Genomic DNA, 16,312 nt, shown 5'->3' with positions numbered 1-16,312 from the left:
CAAATCCATCCCATCAGTCTGTACAAGCATGTCTGACATTCATCAAGAAGAAACTAAGAGAATTAAATGCAATATTGTTGCAAATCTTTAAAGGCAAAACACAGTGTAGATGGAAATCACCTGTAACCAGAGTTTGCTTCAGGCAGCCAAGAGCCCTCGGGTTTCCATCAGGAGAAACAAATGCTCCTGTCATTTCAGCCTGTTTTGCCACCCAAGTAGGGGCAGTGACAAGCTGATTTGAAGACAAGAAATATTTAATCATCTTACATTTAAAATAAATGGCAGTTAAAAAACTGTAAGAGCTTGTTACCGTGTCTGTATGCACATATGATTATATCTGTTTCCCATATGCATTGCCCTATATGAGAGCATGTTTTAGATGTGTGTAAAAATACTGATGCCTTACAAGTTGAACTCTGTCACATCTACATCTGGGAGGACACAGTCACCAGGGGAGTTTGTTTCTGCATCTCAGTTTAGGTGTCAGTGCCTTTGCTTTTAGAACTGATGTGTATTTTGATGAAGTTACCCTTTTTGTGCTGATGCAAGAGACACTTTCCTAATAGGCATTTAATGATTTCTAGTGCCTGATTGTGGTTCTAAGTCCAATTTCCATTTCTAATAGATCTCAAAATAAGTGTTAATAAAACTTGGATGTAAATATATACTAATAGTTCTACAGCTGTTCAGTACATATAGATAGAAATTAATGTTCCTGATGAGAAAAAAATACCCAGTATTTTAGGGCCATATTACTGGCATGAACTTAATTTTTGGTAGTAATGAAAAATAAAATTGTTATTCTGAATCAAAATTTCCTGCTTGTGGATTTAATTTGTCTTGAGGGAAAAAAAAAGCTTGGCTGTGTTTTGCTTAGTTTTGTTTCCTTCTTGGGTGCTCATTAATTTCATGGGAGGTTTTCAGTGATGCTCCTTGGCAGGGTGGGTGTCTGTGCCAGGCTGAGCTGCAGGCAGGGGCTCTCCCTGAGCCTTGGTTTGGTAATTCCACTGTGAGCTTTATTTTTTTATGACAAACGGGTTTGGTCTGTCTGCCACATGGCTTGGAGCAACAGCCAGTTCTAAAATGGCCTCTCCCATGCCAGGCTCGTACTCTGCCCATCTGTCACCGTGTCCGGGGTGTCCTGCTAAGTTGGAAATGTTTCCCACACTCTCCAAGCAGGATCAAATGCTTCTCGACACATTTTGATGCACAAATTGTCAGCCAAATCAAATGCAGATTTGCCTGTTTCAGCTCACCAGTGCCCGCTGGGTTTCCAAGCCATTGCAGAGGGCAGAAATTACTTTTGGCATATGTGGATAACAAGCTTAAGTTTTCAGTTGGGTTTCTCTGAGCGTGTGTTTGCTTGTCCTTTCTCCACAGCATGTTCAGATTGGTCCATTGTAACTGTGGTGCTTAAATAACCTCATGAAGAATAGTAAGATGGCTAAAATCAGAAGACCCCTGCTAAAGGAGTCAGAATATGATATGGCTCATTTCTAAGGTTTTCTTCCCCACACTGAATCTAACCTAGGAATAATTTCTTGAAAAAAAAAATTTAATGAAGTCATAGTCTTTGAAAGAAGCCTGAAGTTTACTTGGGGAAATATCTTTCTCAAAATTTTAGTACTGCATATACAATGCTTAGAAAAAAACCCTGGGTATGTGTCATTTCTTCCCTTTCCATCTGAGGATTATTTCCAAACCAGACCCACTGCAAAAATTTATTTTCAGTGGTGGCTATTTCTAGTGTGAGTGAGTAATCCCTTTGTTGTGTTCTTCTGTTTGTCTCATTGTTCACAAGATTTTCCAGATGGGCAAGTATTTTATCCATATTTCTTCCAGAGATGGTCACTGGTGTCTTCTAACACCTTCTTCCAAGCAGAACTGTGGTGCTTTTTGAAGCACATCCCTTGAGACAGACTTTAACAAGTGACCAGGGCTTGGTGTGGGTAGGCCTGGAAGTGTGGTATTTACTATCCCTTGGACATTGCCAATTCTCTTAACAAACATGCTTTTTCTCAGAAGTTGTATAGCTGGCCTGTTTTCTTAAAATTTAAATTTTGTGGTTTTTTAGTTGGACATGGTGGTTCCTTCATCTCACTCCACTGGACACTCACACCATCAGAGAGTTAACCCTGTTTTCTGCACAGCAGCCAAAGCTGTGCAAAGAGAATGTCATCTTAGTAACACTTGGAAGTGCCCACAGAGCTTGGGGCCTCATTATGCTCCCACTGCAGGGATGCCTGGAGCATGTCTCGACAGCGAGCAAATCCGTGACTGAAACTGGGCTGAAATGATCCCAGCCAGCCCAACACCGGAGCTCGGAGCGAGCTCTGCTGCCGGAGTGTTTGCTCAGCCTCCTGCGGGGATGGAGCAGCCTCCCCAGCCCGAGTGTTGTCATGGCTACGCTGGTACCGGTGTGTGGAGCCGGGGACGGAGCCGGAGTAAAGCACGCTCGGCACTGCCGCGTACGCCCTAGTAAGAGGCAGCCCCTTGTTTGGACAGCTTGCTTTCTAAATAAGGGGGGGGGGGGGGGGGAACCCAAACAAAAACAATAAAAACCAACCAACCAGCCCACCAAAAAACCAAAACAACAACAAAAAACAAACAAGCCCCCCCCCAACCAAAAAACAATTAAAAACCAAACAAACCCACAGCTTGATTCCCACTTTATAGGCAGTAAAGATGGAGAGGTGAGATGCACAGTTCACTTATCCTATGTTGAATCCTTCAGAGTATAAGCAAGTTGTCTGGCTTCTCCCATACCAGGGAAACAGGAGCAAATTGCCCATTGGAGATGCTGGCTTTCACCTTCTCTCTAGGCTGGACAGAAAGTGTGGAGTAGATGACAAGTGACAGATACCCTTAATGCCTTCCCAGATGTAATCCAGAAAGCCAGAGCAGGCAATGAAAGCCTCATCACTGAAGTGCACTGATGAAGCTGTTCTGGATTGGATATGCAGTTTGTAAAGTGCTCTGGATTCCCACAGCATGAGTGATGTATTGTAATTTATCAGTGTGCATGGCACTGTTAACTGAAAACTTAGGAATGGCACAAAATCTCAGTATCTCTTAGCTCAGTCAGGGGTGGGACCAAAACGACATGAAGGCTGGGTTTGGGCAGAATGCTGTACTATGAGTGTGATAAAGTTTTCTGGGTTGTCCCTGAGAATTTGAGGTTTCTTCTGTCCTTGGGGGCATTTTATGTTGCCAGCTTCAGCAAAGTGCACCTTTATTTAAAGAGTTCAGAGGGTAATAAATGAAGACATCCATTCTTTTGGGAAAAGAAAAACTAGTTCAGCTTACAAAATAAAGCATATTGTATTTATTGGTTTCTTGTTACATGTGGTGCTAAATCTGTAAAAAAAGCTGTAGCAAAGTGACTGTAAACTTTATAGATGTGAAGTTGTTCTCTGTAGCTGCAGAATGATATAGGAAAATGTGTCAGGAAAGCACCAAGAGGGGAATCTTTCCTCACCATGGACTCCATGTGCTGTCTCCCTTTGACCTCCCCCTCAGGTCTTCAGCACACGAAGCACAGAATCATCTTGTTCTTCCTTTCCTTCCCTAATTTCCTCTTTGCTTCTGCTTTTTTTCCCTTTCTTTTTTTTTTTAGTTGAGGGACTACTAGATCAGAGCAGGTCCCTCACTTGCCTGGCTTTCCAGCTGTAAGCTTTCTTCTAATTGTCAAGATTATTCACGGTTATTGACTGACAAGAATGGAAAGAGGAGACAACAGGCAGCTGTCTTCCTAAATGCAGTGAACTGGAAAAAATATTTTCAGTTTGAGTATTTATGGCAGAGATATTTTGCCTGGTGTGAATGTCACCTTTTTTAGTCATGTATATGCAAGGGAGAACCCTGCAAGTCCTTCTCAGATAAGGCCATCAGTTGGAGGTTTTCAGTTTTGATTCTGTTCTGTTTTACTCTTCCTTGAGGAAATGGTTTTTGAAGAGATTTGGCCAATAGAGAGTGGGGAAAAACATAAAAAATGCAAAGCACAGTGACTTTTAAAGTAGCTGAAGTGTGGAGATGACTTAGTAAGCCTCAGGATGATCCTTGTATTGAATCCCCTTCAGATTGTTTGCTCCTGTGCTGCAGTGGCTCAAGTGTTTTCATTACATTATGGCAAAATCGTCTTTTGTTTCCTGCAGTTCTGCTATTTCACTGTGGCTGAAGTTGTGTTTTGTAACAAATGCTGGCTTTTCTCTGCAAATACATTGGGATCGTGTGTCTCATTTATGTAAGACAAACTCGTAAGTATTGGAAAGCAAGTACGAGTATGTGCCATCCGAAGGGTAACATTTCCAGTCTCCTGCAGTCCTTCCTTAGAGTCTTAATTCCCTCATCACTCACCTAACCACATTTTCCAGGACTGAGGTGTGTCATCTTTTGCTTTTACCTTCTGTTTCTAAACTTTGGGTGCTTCGTGAATGAAATGTCTCGCCAGAGAAAGGTTGTCTTTGGCTGAGCACCCAGAAATAGCACTTAATAATGGGTTTGTATGTGCATCCTGCTGATGTCACAGGGACTATTGAGAATTTTGGTTTCCTCCCTGGCATGCTTTCTCTGCTGTTCTCTCACTTTCTCTCTCCCTCTCCTTTTTTTTAAGTGGCATTTCATTATTTGCCCGTTTGCTAGGTTGTCCATCTGCTGTTGTAATAAACACGCTGCCAGTCACTGCTGTGTGGTTCGTGGTGTGAAGGAGCTGACAAACCAGGCTGTTGTGTGCTTGGGGATCGTAGTCAGGCTTTGTCAGAGTGCCTCTATGCTGCTCTGTGACTTACTGATGAGATGGAGAGCAGCACCCTCCACCACAGCATTGCCATACAGCCGTGAGCTCTCTGCACATTATAAACATGGTGGGGCTCCAGGCAGGAGGGATTCCATCCCATCCCAGGCTGTCTGTGCTCAGCTCATCTGCAAAGGCTGAATCACCAATGAGATATGGTGGGGTTTCCTGGCAGGAGAGCACAAGGCTTGAAAGAAAACTTCATTTTTTTCTGTAAACAGCATAGGAATGTGTTCTAGTGATTTAAGTCTGAGGTTGGGAACAACACAAAAAAAAAATCCATGCTCTCTTGGAAGTTTTTCTGATGTATCTTGTCTACAGCCTCAGAAACAAAAACAGTGAATTTGCTGTAGATTGCTGGAGATTAATGCCTGTCAGGATCAGTGAAGAGTTTCAGAAATTAAGAAGGTTGTGCTGGATGCTGCCAGTATCCCATGATCAGGATAACTCAGGAAGAACAGCTTGGAAGACAGCTGTTTTCAGGGAAATATCAAAGAATTACTGGTTTCATGACTCTCTTTAACCCCTTCCCTTTGAGATTCTTAGTTTTAGCAGCTTTTTCTGCCCAAGTGGGGGCAATCCAAGCTGAAGGACCTGTAGTGAGAACAGGGGAGAAGTGGCTTCAGTAGCTCTTTAGGACCATGTCCATTTCTTTTTGCAGCTGAAAGAAATGCCTTTAAATTGCACATAGGCTGGTTTTCTTATGCCAAGTTTTCATATGCGAGATTTTTTACACAGAACATTGAATAATCACCTGATGGATGGGGATTTTCACATATTGAAATCTGGATTAGATTTCAGTCAGCCATTACTCCATAACCTTTTAGATAGCACCTCTTTGAGACTGAATATTTCCCATTTGTTCCAGGCATATCATTTAGGGTGGCTTACCCTCTGTTATTTTAAATCTGATGCTGTATCCACCTTGAAGTGCACACAGCTGGTCCTGCACAGTCACCCAGTAACCCCTGGACTGTGCTGCCTCTGGAATCTTCATGCTCTGGACAAAATCATAGGATCATTAAGGTTGGAAAAGGCCTCTAATATCATTGAGTTCACTGCTGACCTGCCATCTCCACCATTTCTTCTTGTCCTCTCACTTGTTTTGGGAGAAGAGACCAACCCTCACCTGGCTACAGCCTCCTTTTAAGGAGTTGTGGAGAGTGATAAGGTCTCCCCTGAGCCTTTTTTCCTCCAGGCTAAACTTCCCGAGCTGCCTCAGCTTCTCCTCATAGGACTTGTGCTCCAGACCCTTCCCCATGTCCCTTGCCCTTTTCTAGACACTCTCCAGCACCTCAGTGTCTTTCTTGTAGTGAGGGGCCCAAAACTCAGCACAGGATTCAAGGTACAGCCTCACCAATCAAGTCTCTATATCTTATTTCTACCATCTCAAACTCTCCAGACCTACACTTTTGGGTTTTGGGTTTTTTTTTAAATACAAATAGCCTTAAAAGTAATAGCAAACACATAAATTGGAATAGCTTTGTGCAGTACAAAGCTGGCTTGCACAAATCCAACCAGCTTTGTACATCTGTTCCTGCCCACTCCCATTGAGTCATACCGAGACTTAGTCACCATCATCCTCAGTCTCACAGTACAACTTATATATTTCTCTCCAAAACACATGCTACAGTCTAGATGGCATGGGGGAGTGAGAAAAGCAAAGCAATGAGCAACCTACTCCTAAGGGAATAAAGGAATGTAACAAGTCTTATTATACTTTACTAGAACTGGTATATCAAAACAACAATAACAAAAGGACAGAAGTTTCTGTGTATGTCAGTTTTGAATCTTTCCTTGTGCAATAATGGAGTGATTTGTTATAAATCCCCAAAGGCTTCTAGATAGGATTGTTCTCAGAAAAAGACAATTTTCTATTCAAGCACAGCTACCAAGCTATGCCCTCTATTCCATGGAGATCAGACTGTGGATTCTGCTCATAGGCTATTAGCATATGTAGCATAGGCTTGTAATAGGTACGAATTCAAGGTTGATCTAAAAAAAATCTGCTGGTGTGCAGAGTGCAATGAAACAAACTGTTCACAGCTGATGTTAATAAAAATCCCGACCTTCTTTGTCCTTGGTAGGATACTTGAAGTGCTCATAGCTCAGTAATATCAGCAGAGGAAAAGACTTTGTTAAGGTGTGATGCTGAAGAGTGCAGCTTTTAGCAATTTTTTGTGAGATCAGAGCTCTTGTCAGCACTCAGCTTTATTCCTCTGTATGTTGTTTTCTTTGTTTATTTTATTAAAGGAGCTGTCTCCCCATATTGAAAAGCTGCCTTAGTAAAGTGTCACCTTCTGCTTGAGTTATGTTGTAAAAAGAAACTGTAATGTCTGGCAGGCATTTCACATCCTTAAATTTGGTGCAATCCTAGCACATATATAGAACTTAGTGAGGCAGAAAAATAATGCCTCAAAGGTGACACCATCCGTAGTCAGGACTGTGTGATGCTACCCACACTAGGACTCTGAAGTTGTTTATAGCTGAGGAACCCAGACTTTCAGCTGAGGTTGGTTATGGGACTACCACAAAGCTCTTCTGACCTGAGTCACCTCTGAAACGTGGCCAAAGAGTTGACCATGTTCGTGGGGACCCACTGCCGTGGGCACAGATTTCACATCCCCGTGTTCACAGTCATTCCTCATGGTTGAATAGACAGTTGCAAAAGATGCCAGCAGGGAGCCGTTTGTGAAATACTCTTTTGATACCCAGCCCTGAAGTTTTGGACCACTGTCGAGTGGGGCCATAAAAAGGTTCTTCTTCCACCCAAAACATGTTGGAAATTGGTCTCTGGCCTGTCAGTCACAGCATGCCCCAGCCCTCGCTGGCTCTTTGGCTTCAGCCCTTGCAGAGAGGCTTTATCGGCCTGGCTGCCAAAGTAGCCTTGAAGTGAAGCAATAACACAACAAGAATCCTGTTTATTCTGTGTTGCTTGCTGGATTCAAGGCTTTAGTGGTCTGTTATTTAAGTGGGCAGCCTCTGCAACAGAATTGCTGGAAACCTTCTTCTGACACCAAGGTCTCCAACTGCAGCAACCTCCAGACCAGCGTGTCTGGGCAAGCCTTTTTGGCAGGAATTCTCCTCAGTAAGGAAAGAAACAGTGAAACTGTCTGGAAAAGGTGAAAAATGGTTTGTCTAACCAGATCTTGCTCCTGCTATTGACTATGCTATATATATGCTTTCTGCATCCTCAAATGTGGTTTTCCTTCCTATTCTCCAAAATAGTTCTGAGAAAAGCTTCTTTGTTTTCCCAGGATATCAAAGAACAAAAATTTTATTCTTACTTCTTTTCACATAATCCCAAATATTCTGATATAATAGATGCCAAAGGAAAAGGAGCTGGAATTAAGAAGAGTCATCCTCTAGATGTAGGGGTAACCCAGACCAGAATCATGCTAGAGTTAGTCTCACCTTTTGAGGAGAAATTTGTGTGAAGAATCTGTAACCTTCCAGATATCTGTTGTTTCCCCAGAGGAAATAGAGAAAGAAGTGGTAGAGAGGATAAGTGCAAATACAGACAGAATAATCCTGACTTGCACTGGAAGATCACCTGTTGAGTACGTGTTGTGGGAGATTTCCCTCCCCAAGAGGGAGCCTGACTGGTGACAGGAGCACTGAGCCGTGGTTCTGCTGTGTCACAGCTCTGCTGTCCTCCAGGAAAAGCTTTGCTGTCCCTAGGGCTTTGTTCTTCAGTGAATATAACAGGAGCTGCCATGACAACCTCTTGTAAATAAGAGTGGATTGAGAACAAAATAAATCTGAGGTGGCTTTGTGGCTGTAAAGTAAATCTAAAGTGCTTGAGAGGTCATTTTTTCTAACGGGATGGCAGGAGTGATGTCTGGCTGTCAGATGGTGCAGAGCGTTGGAAGGACTGACTAAGGAGCACAAGCATGACAGGAAAGCCAATGAAACTACCAAAACAGCCTTTTCATACTCTTAATTCCAGGTTAGCAGCACTTTACAGGGGTGATCACAGACTGTGGTCTCCGCAGAAGTTGTCTGTCCAAGGTTACAATGCAGGACTGATGGATACAGGGCATGATGCTGTTAGTTTCTCAGCCAGGGCTCTGCAGACTGAAGAACTCTTCCTCCTACCAGGATGTCACTGTGTGCCTTTGATGGAAGTTTTAAATGTCTCTGCAGAACCATGTGGTTGTCCAGGGCAGTTATTCCAAGTGGAGTAAAGCAGAGCTGGAGAGCTGGAAAGCTGTCTAAGAACGGCTTCAGTCCCTGGTTACTGGCAGAGAAGCCTTCAGTGTGTATCTGTTGGCATCAGATCAGAGCAGTCAAATCTGTGACAAGGGCAAGGGTTGCACCATTGGTCTGTCAAGAGTTCTGTGGTGTTTTGCAACACTTTTGGAGCAGGTTTTGTTTGTTTGTTTGTTTGTTTGTTTGTTTTTTTAAGAGTTAATGTATCATCAACTGCATCATCACGTGTTTCTGGATGAAGAGGAACACAAGAAAGAAATTGGTATATCTATCTTTATTCTGCAGAAATACTCATAAAGGGAAAAAAGACACCTAGTATTTCCTTGCTTAACCAACAGATTGGAACTGAGAGAGCAGTATTTGCAGCCTGGTATTTGATACATGTATTTTGTTCCTTCTGTGAATGGATGCCTTCATGTATAGAATCCCATGAGAGATGAAGAAATTGTTAGGTAGCAGTTACAATTATAGACTTTTTCACAGGACTAGAAGTACAATTATTACCCACTTTGAAATGTTCAGCAGTGCTGTATTAACAAAGAAAGGTCTCATGCTGCCCAGAAAGCTCCAGCTCCAGTTATTTTGGCTTCCAAGTGGAGACTTGTTCTGGATGTAAAGGCAGATGAAGTCAATACCTCCATGATAGCTGAGAGTTACAAATCAAAATAGAGTTGTCATCTGGGTTTCCTGATACTTTTAGACTTCAGACTTTAATATATATATGGCTTTAAACTTAGAATTGTAACTGAGAACTGAAATTTAGCTCCTAGAAAAATAGTTGTATCTACCTACCCCTCCTGGTTTTGAAGGTTTCTGCTCAAATAAGACATTTTGGTTTCATTCGTGGCAGTTCTAGATTTTCTGAACAGCTTTTTCAACCCTGTTTAGTAGACACATGTCCCCTTCAACCCAGTTTCTTCCATCCAGTCCCCAGCCTTCCTAAACATGTGGTTTTCTCCCTGGAAGTTACACCAGGGAGTAATACAGGGGTGCTAATATGTAGAGATCAAAAGAGGTTATTTTCTTGATTTATTCCATGAAAAATGACTTAGCTCACATCAGATTCCAGGTTCTGCACTACTGAAGATGGGTAGAGGAAAATGTTGGTAAGTCCTTTGGCTAAATTAAAGTAAACCCAAGGGGATATGCTGTTGTGTAACTTTCCATTAGGGTCTTAAACATCTTCACAGAGATTCTTCTCTTCAGTCCTGCAGTAGCATATGAAGTCATAATAATAATAATGATGATAATCTGTTTATTGATGCCATTTATGGCTGAATAATTTTTATATGGAGTAATTTTAATCTTAACTGCAGTGCCTGGTCCAGCATCAGTCAAATCTTGGTAAGAGTGAAAACCTAAACCGAACAAGTTGCCTCTTCCTTTGGTTTTGAGATGTTTCCTTATGTTTTTGTTTGCAAACAAAGGTGATGTGAAACACAGATGCCTGGGCAAGAGGGAGCTGCATAGTTGAGCCTTTGTAGATAGTTCCCATTGAATGTGTATAGACAGGGCTGGGAGCAGACAAATTTGTCAGGAATACATTTGTTTGGGGCCTAATGATTTGGGGCCAGCTTGGCCAAGCCTGGCTGCTGCTTTTTTTTTTTCCTTTTCAACTTGGCATGAATTACTCCCATGTGTTTCAGTTCCAGTAATTCAATATTTTGTTCCTTATTTTTGTTGTTCATTATGTAACCAGAATATTTTCAAACACTTGTAAGAATTATGCCCGAGTTATACACAATTTTTGAGCATATTTTGAATTTAGTATGATTACACAAAGCAATGTGATTAGACCTGTGGCTGTTCTGAATTCTGAAGACAATCAAGCCCTGCAGACTTCATGGATGGTGCTAATTTGTAATTAAGCTCTGTTTGATCACAAATTAGGTTTACGTGAAATTGCTATTTATTTATATTTTGAACTCTTTTAAATGGGTGCAGATGTGGTGGTTGAGAAGCACTGAATCATTGCATGGAAAGGGTGATGCCTCGCATCTGGGAGGTTTTGTGTTGGGGAGGTATTCCTGACATTTAGGACCCAAGACAGTTCTTCAGCACACAGCATTAGGCAACCTCATGCTTCTGGTCACAGAATTGCTCATTATGTACTTTTCTGATCAAACAGATGCTAAACTTGACACTAACATAATTTCCTTATGCATGTGGAAAGGAGTTCTAAAAACCCTGCGGCTGGAACATGAAGTATCATAAACAGAACAGACGGCAGGAGGTGGAATATAATTGCAGTTTGTTTTTGTTAGTTAAAAATGAACATGTGTGCTTTTCTCATGGTTTTATTGTCTTTCATCCTGCAGAATTGGGTGCTCCTCTCTCATTTGTGCAAGTGAATTGATTATTTCCTCCCTGAGCACCATGTCAGTTTTCTCTGTCTTTTTTTCAGAAGTTACGTATTTCTCAGAATGTTGACATACTTTCATTCTGGCTGTGTTTATTGCCATAAATACTCTTTAAGATCATACATCCCACTAAAGGCAAGAAGCATTTGCTGAGCAAGTGGATGTGTTTATAATTTCCTACCAATTTTTCTGTGGGCTTTCGGTACCTCCCCTTGAAAGTTTTAACACAGGACTTTTGACTTTGGCTGTGCAGGTTGTTTTTGATGGTGATGTGGTGCAAGTGCTGCTGAGGGCTCCCTGTTCACTTGTAACTTACATCTGACATTGTTTCATAGCCAAGGAGAATGATCAGAGTCCGTGTTATTGCTTCCAGCAATTGCCATGGGTAAAGCAATGGGCACTCTGAAATAGATCTGTGGGCTTCAGTCATGGGATGCTCTGAGGGAAGGAAAAAGGCATTAATAAAAGACATCAGTTTTTCTTCTCTGTCCTTGCAGGATCTCAGCTCTTTTGCCATGCCATTCTTGGACGGTGATGTGGAGAGCACGGACAAAAATGCTTCTCGCAAGGTAGGATATATCCAAAGCTTCCCCTTCTTTGCACTGCTTGAATCCCTTGGTGGTAAACACAGTTTGTTAGGCTTAAAAAAGCCTGGGTTTTCATCTTCCCTACCATACCATTAACCTGTTGAGAGTGGTGCACTAAGGTGAATCCAGTGGCTTTTGCAGACCTTACCGTGACGGTGCTTGTGCACTATAACCTGCAAAGCATGCAAGCTGCTGCTGGTACTGTTGTAAATGCAGATGTTGTGTGTAACACAGCTGTAAAAGAATGAGCTGATGTTGCATAGCAGTATTCTCAGGAATATTGTTAGCTTACAAGATCTGTGGTGGTGCTGCAGAAATAGTCACTGCCCAAAGGAGTACCTGTGGCTGTTGGTAGGTTTTCCTGGAATTGCCTCCTGATGGTTGCTCTCTGTCTGTGGAGGCTTTAACTGTTCACTGTCCTTGATCTCTCTGTCCTTGGCACTGGAAAAACGAACTGCCTTCATTTGCTGAAGCCATAGTGATAGAGCCTTCCCGTGAACAAAGTAGAAAGGTTCCTCCTTGATGTGAGATTAACTCAAGGTTATCCTTGGAGGCATTGATTTGTTCTTCTGATGCTATTAAATTAAGCCAATGTAGTCACAGAGTTGGCTTGCTTTAAAAAGGATTAGGGGAGCACATTCAATGGAAAACATTAGAGATGGTTATACCAATCTTCAAAGCAATAAAAATGGTGGGTGGGATCTGTCATCTTCAGGTCCTGGCCTCCTCATTTTCACAAAGCATTGAAGTGCAAGCTGGTCTGCTAAATGTAAGCCTCCTACCAGCCACGTTCTGAGCTTGGCAAAGAGGGATTCTCCTCCAACCCATAGACAACCCCGAAAGCTACCAGTTTGACTTGTCACAGTATTTACAAAGCTGTGGACCTCCATGATCATTAAACCTGCTACAATCCATTTGGCAGAGAGTCTGCAGATTTAGTTAAAGGCAGGAAAAGCAATAAATATCTCTTTACTGAAGCTGATCTGCATCTACAACAGTAATACCTTAGCTCTGTTGACAGCATGAGTTTCTATTCCTTTGCACCTCACAACTAAGGACAGATGTTTTAAGAATTTCTGCAATCCATCAGCAATTGAATATGTTTATAGCATTGGCCTTGTTCTTTTCTGTATTGGATGTTTTAGACTGAGGTAGGAGTTGCTGATGCTGGAGAACCTTTGTAGATGCCAGGGAAGCTCAAACATACAGTGCTACCAAAAGGTGCTTGTTTGGAGGGTTTGAATAAAGTGAACAATGTGATGGTTTTGGAAAGGATAGTCATGCTGGAAGAAGGCAGGGGTTTCTGGCTAAAACTTGATTTTTTTATTTACCTGCTTGCCACAAAGAAAGGTGAGAAGAATGCATGAATCTCAGTCACAAGGAAATAATGTGCCAAGGCTAATTGCACTGATGTGCAGAATTACGTGGTATCATTTAATGACTTCCACTCTACCATTCCTGAATCCTGCTGTTTTCTTATAACTGGTCTCAGGACTCTCTTTTCACAAAAGCACAGAACCATTTAGGTTGGAAAAGACCTCTGAGATTATTGAGTCCAACCTTTGACTCATCACCACCTGGCTTTTGAGGAGTTCATGTCTGAAGAGGAGCTGGAAGAGCGTTTCAATAGTTGCTTCTTTTTTCGTAGCACTGGTAAATTCTGGGGCAAGTTCCGCTTATGGAAGTGCAACTGACTTTGGAATAACCATGGAACTGGGGCTTAATATCTGCATTTTTAACTGACCTTCTTGACTGTGTAAGAGCCTGAGGTTTTTTCTACCATTATCCTTGGAGCTCTGTTCAACACATGCAACAAAATAGTAGGAAGGGAGCTGGCAGTGCCCCACTTCTGATAAAAAACCAGATCATCTTCTAAAACTCATTGCCACACATACCATCCTATATATTGTTTTCCTCAGTGTGAAGTATGGGATTTTTGCTGGTAGTGAATGATGAGTAGCAGCAGACTGCAGCAATTATTTAATTCTAACTAAAAGTTTGCCAGTCCCCACTGCTGATACATAAAAAAGTCCCCAAGCTACCCTTCCTTTTCAAGGAGGAGGGCTTTTCTTAGTTCCAGTTTGAAATCACCATCTGATGTGTAAATTTTGTCTATTAAAAGTCAGTATTTCTCAGTAGTTTGGCTTTTTCCATTCACTTGTCATGTTGGAGACAGGCAATTCATCAGGGATGTCTCTCTTCCTGCACTTAACTCTTCTGTCGCCTGGGCTATAGATCAAGAGGAGTTCACAACCCATCTTTCTGATCTGCCTTTAATTTAATTCTCCTGTTCTTTTTGAAAGGCTTTTAGAAACTGTATTAACATTTTTCACAGAAACTCTCAGCAGTTTACCATGCAAGTGTCTCTCAATCATTATCCTGTGACAACAATCCTCATTACACAGCTAGGAAATTCAAGTCTCGAATTATTTGTTCAGGTTCACGTAGGAATTTTTTGGCAGCGGTGGTAAAGTGACACACATTTCCTGAATTTCAACCTTAATCACTTCTCATTAATATGTCTACTATTATAAATGATGTATTCTTCTCTCCTTAATGACTCATGGCAGGAAGAGGATAGGGATAGTTTTCACCCTCCTCCTTTGAAGATAGAGAATATAATACTGTGAAGGGTCTTATGTAGAAGTGTTTGGCATGGTGTGATGGAGAAAGGTGCCTGTGACAGATATTTTTGCCCTTCTTATTGCCAGACAAATTGTCTTAACACTCACATGGGCGGCTTTGTCTAAAGCAACTGATATTGCTGACTGCCCCATGCTCAAAGGTGGAACTCTCCAGAAATGGCTTCAATTCTTCCTGCAGAGAGAACTTACAGGGTCATTAAAGAGAGAAATAAAAACAAGGACAACTGGGAGCTGAAAAGCAATCAGATTTACTGCATTTCCTCAGCCTGGGAAAAGACAGTGGAAGAGGGGCAGTTTGGAGACCTGGAAAATCACAAGTGATTTGGAGCATCATTCAGAAAATAATTCTGGTACAACAGGGCAGCAGTCAGGGATGAGTGGCCCTCTGCACCCAAATGCCTCTATCACTTTTAGAGGTCTTAACACCTTGAATGTTTATAGATCTTTCATCTAAAATGTAGGTTAAAGGATAAGGTGTGGAAATTACAGGAAACAGATAGCCATTGGTTTCAAATGAAAGCCCAGGGTTGTGAATGATCAAAAAGAAAAAAAAAAAAAATGACACAGGAAACTTGTCCATGGGGAACCAGCTAGCAAATTATAGATGGAGGAGGGAGGAGGTGGGAGAAAAGACCTTTGAAGAATAATATTGATTAATTTATTTATGGAAATAACGGAATTGTCATAAAAATGTAGACAAAAGCTTGGAAAAGAAGTATGCATTAAAAATTCTTTTCTCTCTGTGGGAAAAAGCTGGTGAGATGTTTACATTAGATGACAAAGGTGGATCTGTCCTATTAATAGCCTAAGTGTCTTTAAAGCACAAGCTGTTAAAGTAAAATATTTTAAAATTAAATCCAAACAACTCTGATAAAACACTCTTGAATGAAGTGGCAGAGCTTTCTCTGCCAAGTGTTGATTGGGAATAAATCATGGAGCAGAGATGAAGATTCACAAGACTGCTAAAAAGGCAATTACTGTGTTAATACATGATGTTTGCAATTAGGATAATGTACAGGTTTGTCAAACATTAGTCCTGCGCAAAACAATGAAATAGCTGATGTTGGCTAGTTAATGATGCTGTTACAATGGACTCATTTGGATTGAAATTAATTGTAAATGGTCCTTTTTGAATAAATGTGGGGGTTTAAATGAGTTATAAATTTGGTTGAGAAATGTCATAGTGTGGGTGTCATATATATAGAGAAGTAGCACAAGTCATTTTGATTTAAGAAATTGGAATGAGACTGAACAAACATGGAGCCTAGTAAATGAATAAAAACCTGGCTGCTAAAATAAATGGAGACTACCAGTGGAAAACTTTGTTTATAGGCAGACAAAACATTCTGTTGCTATACTATATCATACCTTATCAGTGGCTTGAAAGATAGACAGACTCATTACTGGTACAATTTTTGGTTCATACAAAAATGAGAGGGGAGAGAGTGGTAAATTCTGAGCAAGAGACTCTGATGAAGAATGACATGACTCACTTAAAACACGTTTTGCAAACAAACAGCCCATCTCAATTTTGCCAACTGGTGATCAGTTACCCCTAGGACCATCTAATGCAGACTTCTTGGGAAGTTTTTCACGAAGCCTGGGTTAGATTTTGAGAATAGCTGTAGGTAATCAGCTGTTTGTGGATTCTGGATGTGACTCAGGTGAAAGGATTAGTTTGGGTTCTGGGGGTATAAATGAAGGAATAGAGTGAAA

At 41.4% G+C, this 16,312-nt stretch overlaps 1 protein-coding gene across 3 annotated transcripts in view; it reads left to right on the top strand.

Moving 5' to 3' along the window:
• Window positions 1–16,312, top strand: part of PRKAG2 (protein kinase AMP-activated non-catalytic subunit gamma 2) — a 222,848-nt gene that overhangs the window by 54,774 nt on the left and 151,762 nt on the right. For all 3 annotated transcript variants that reach the window (XM_048321701.1, XM_048321860.1, XM_048321787.1), the window contains one exon: window positions 11,862–11,933. In XM_048321701.1, coding sequence (XP_048177658.1) covers window positions 11,862–11,933 — 72 coding nt within the window. The remainder of the gene's footprint in view (window positions 1–11,861; window positions 11,934–16,312) is intronic.

Source organism: Corvus hawaiiensis, chromosome 1 (assembly GCF_020740725.1).
Source record: "Corvus hawaiiensis isolate bCorHaw1 chromosome 1, bCorHaw1.pri.cur, whole genome shotgun sequence".
Lineage (NCBI taxonomy): Eukaryota > Metazoa > Chordata > Aves > Passeriformes > Corvidae > Corvus > Corvus hawaiiensis.
Note: the sequence above shows the minus strand (reverse complement) of the source record. Positions and strands in the feature narration are given on the sequence as shown.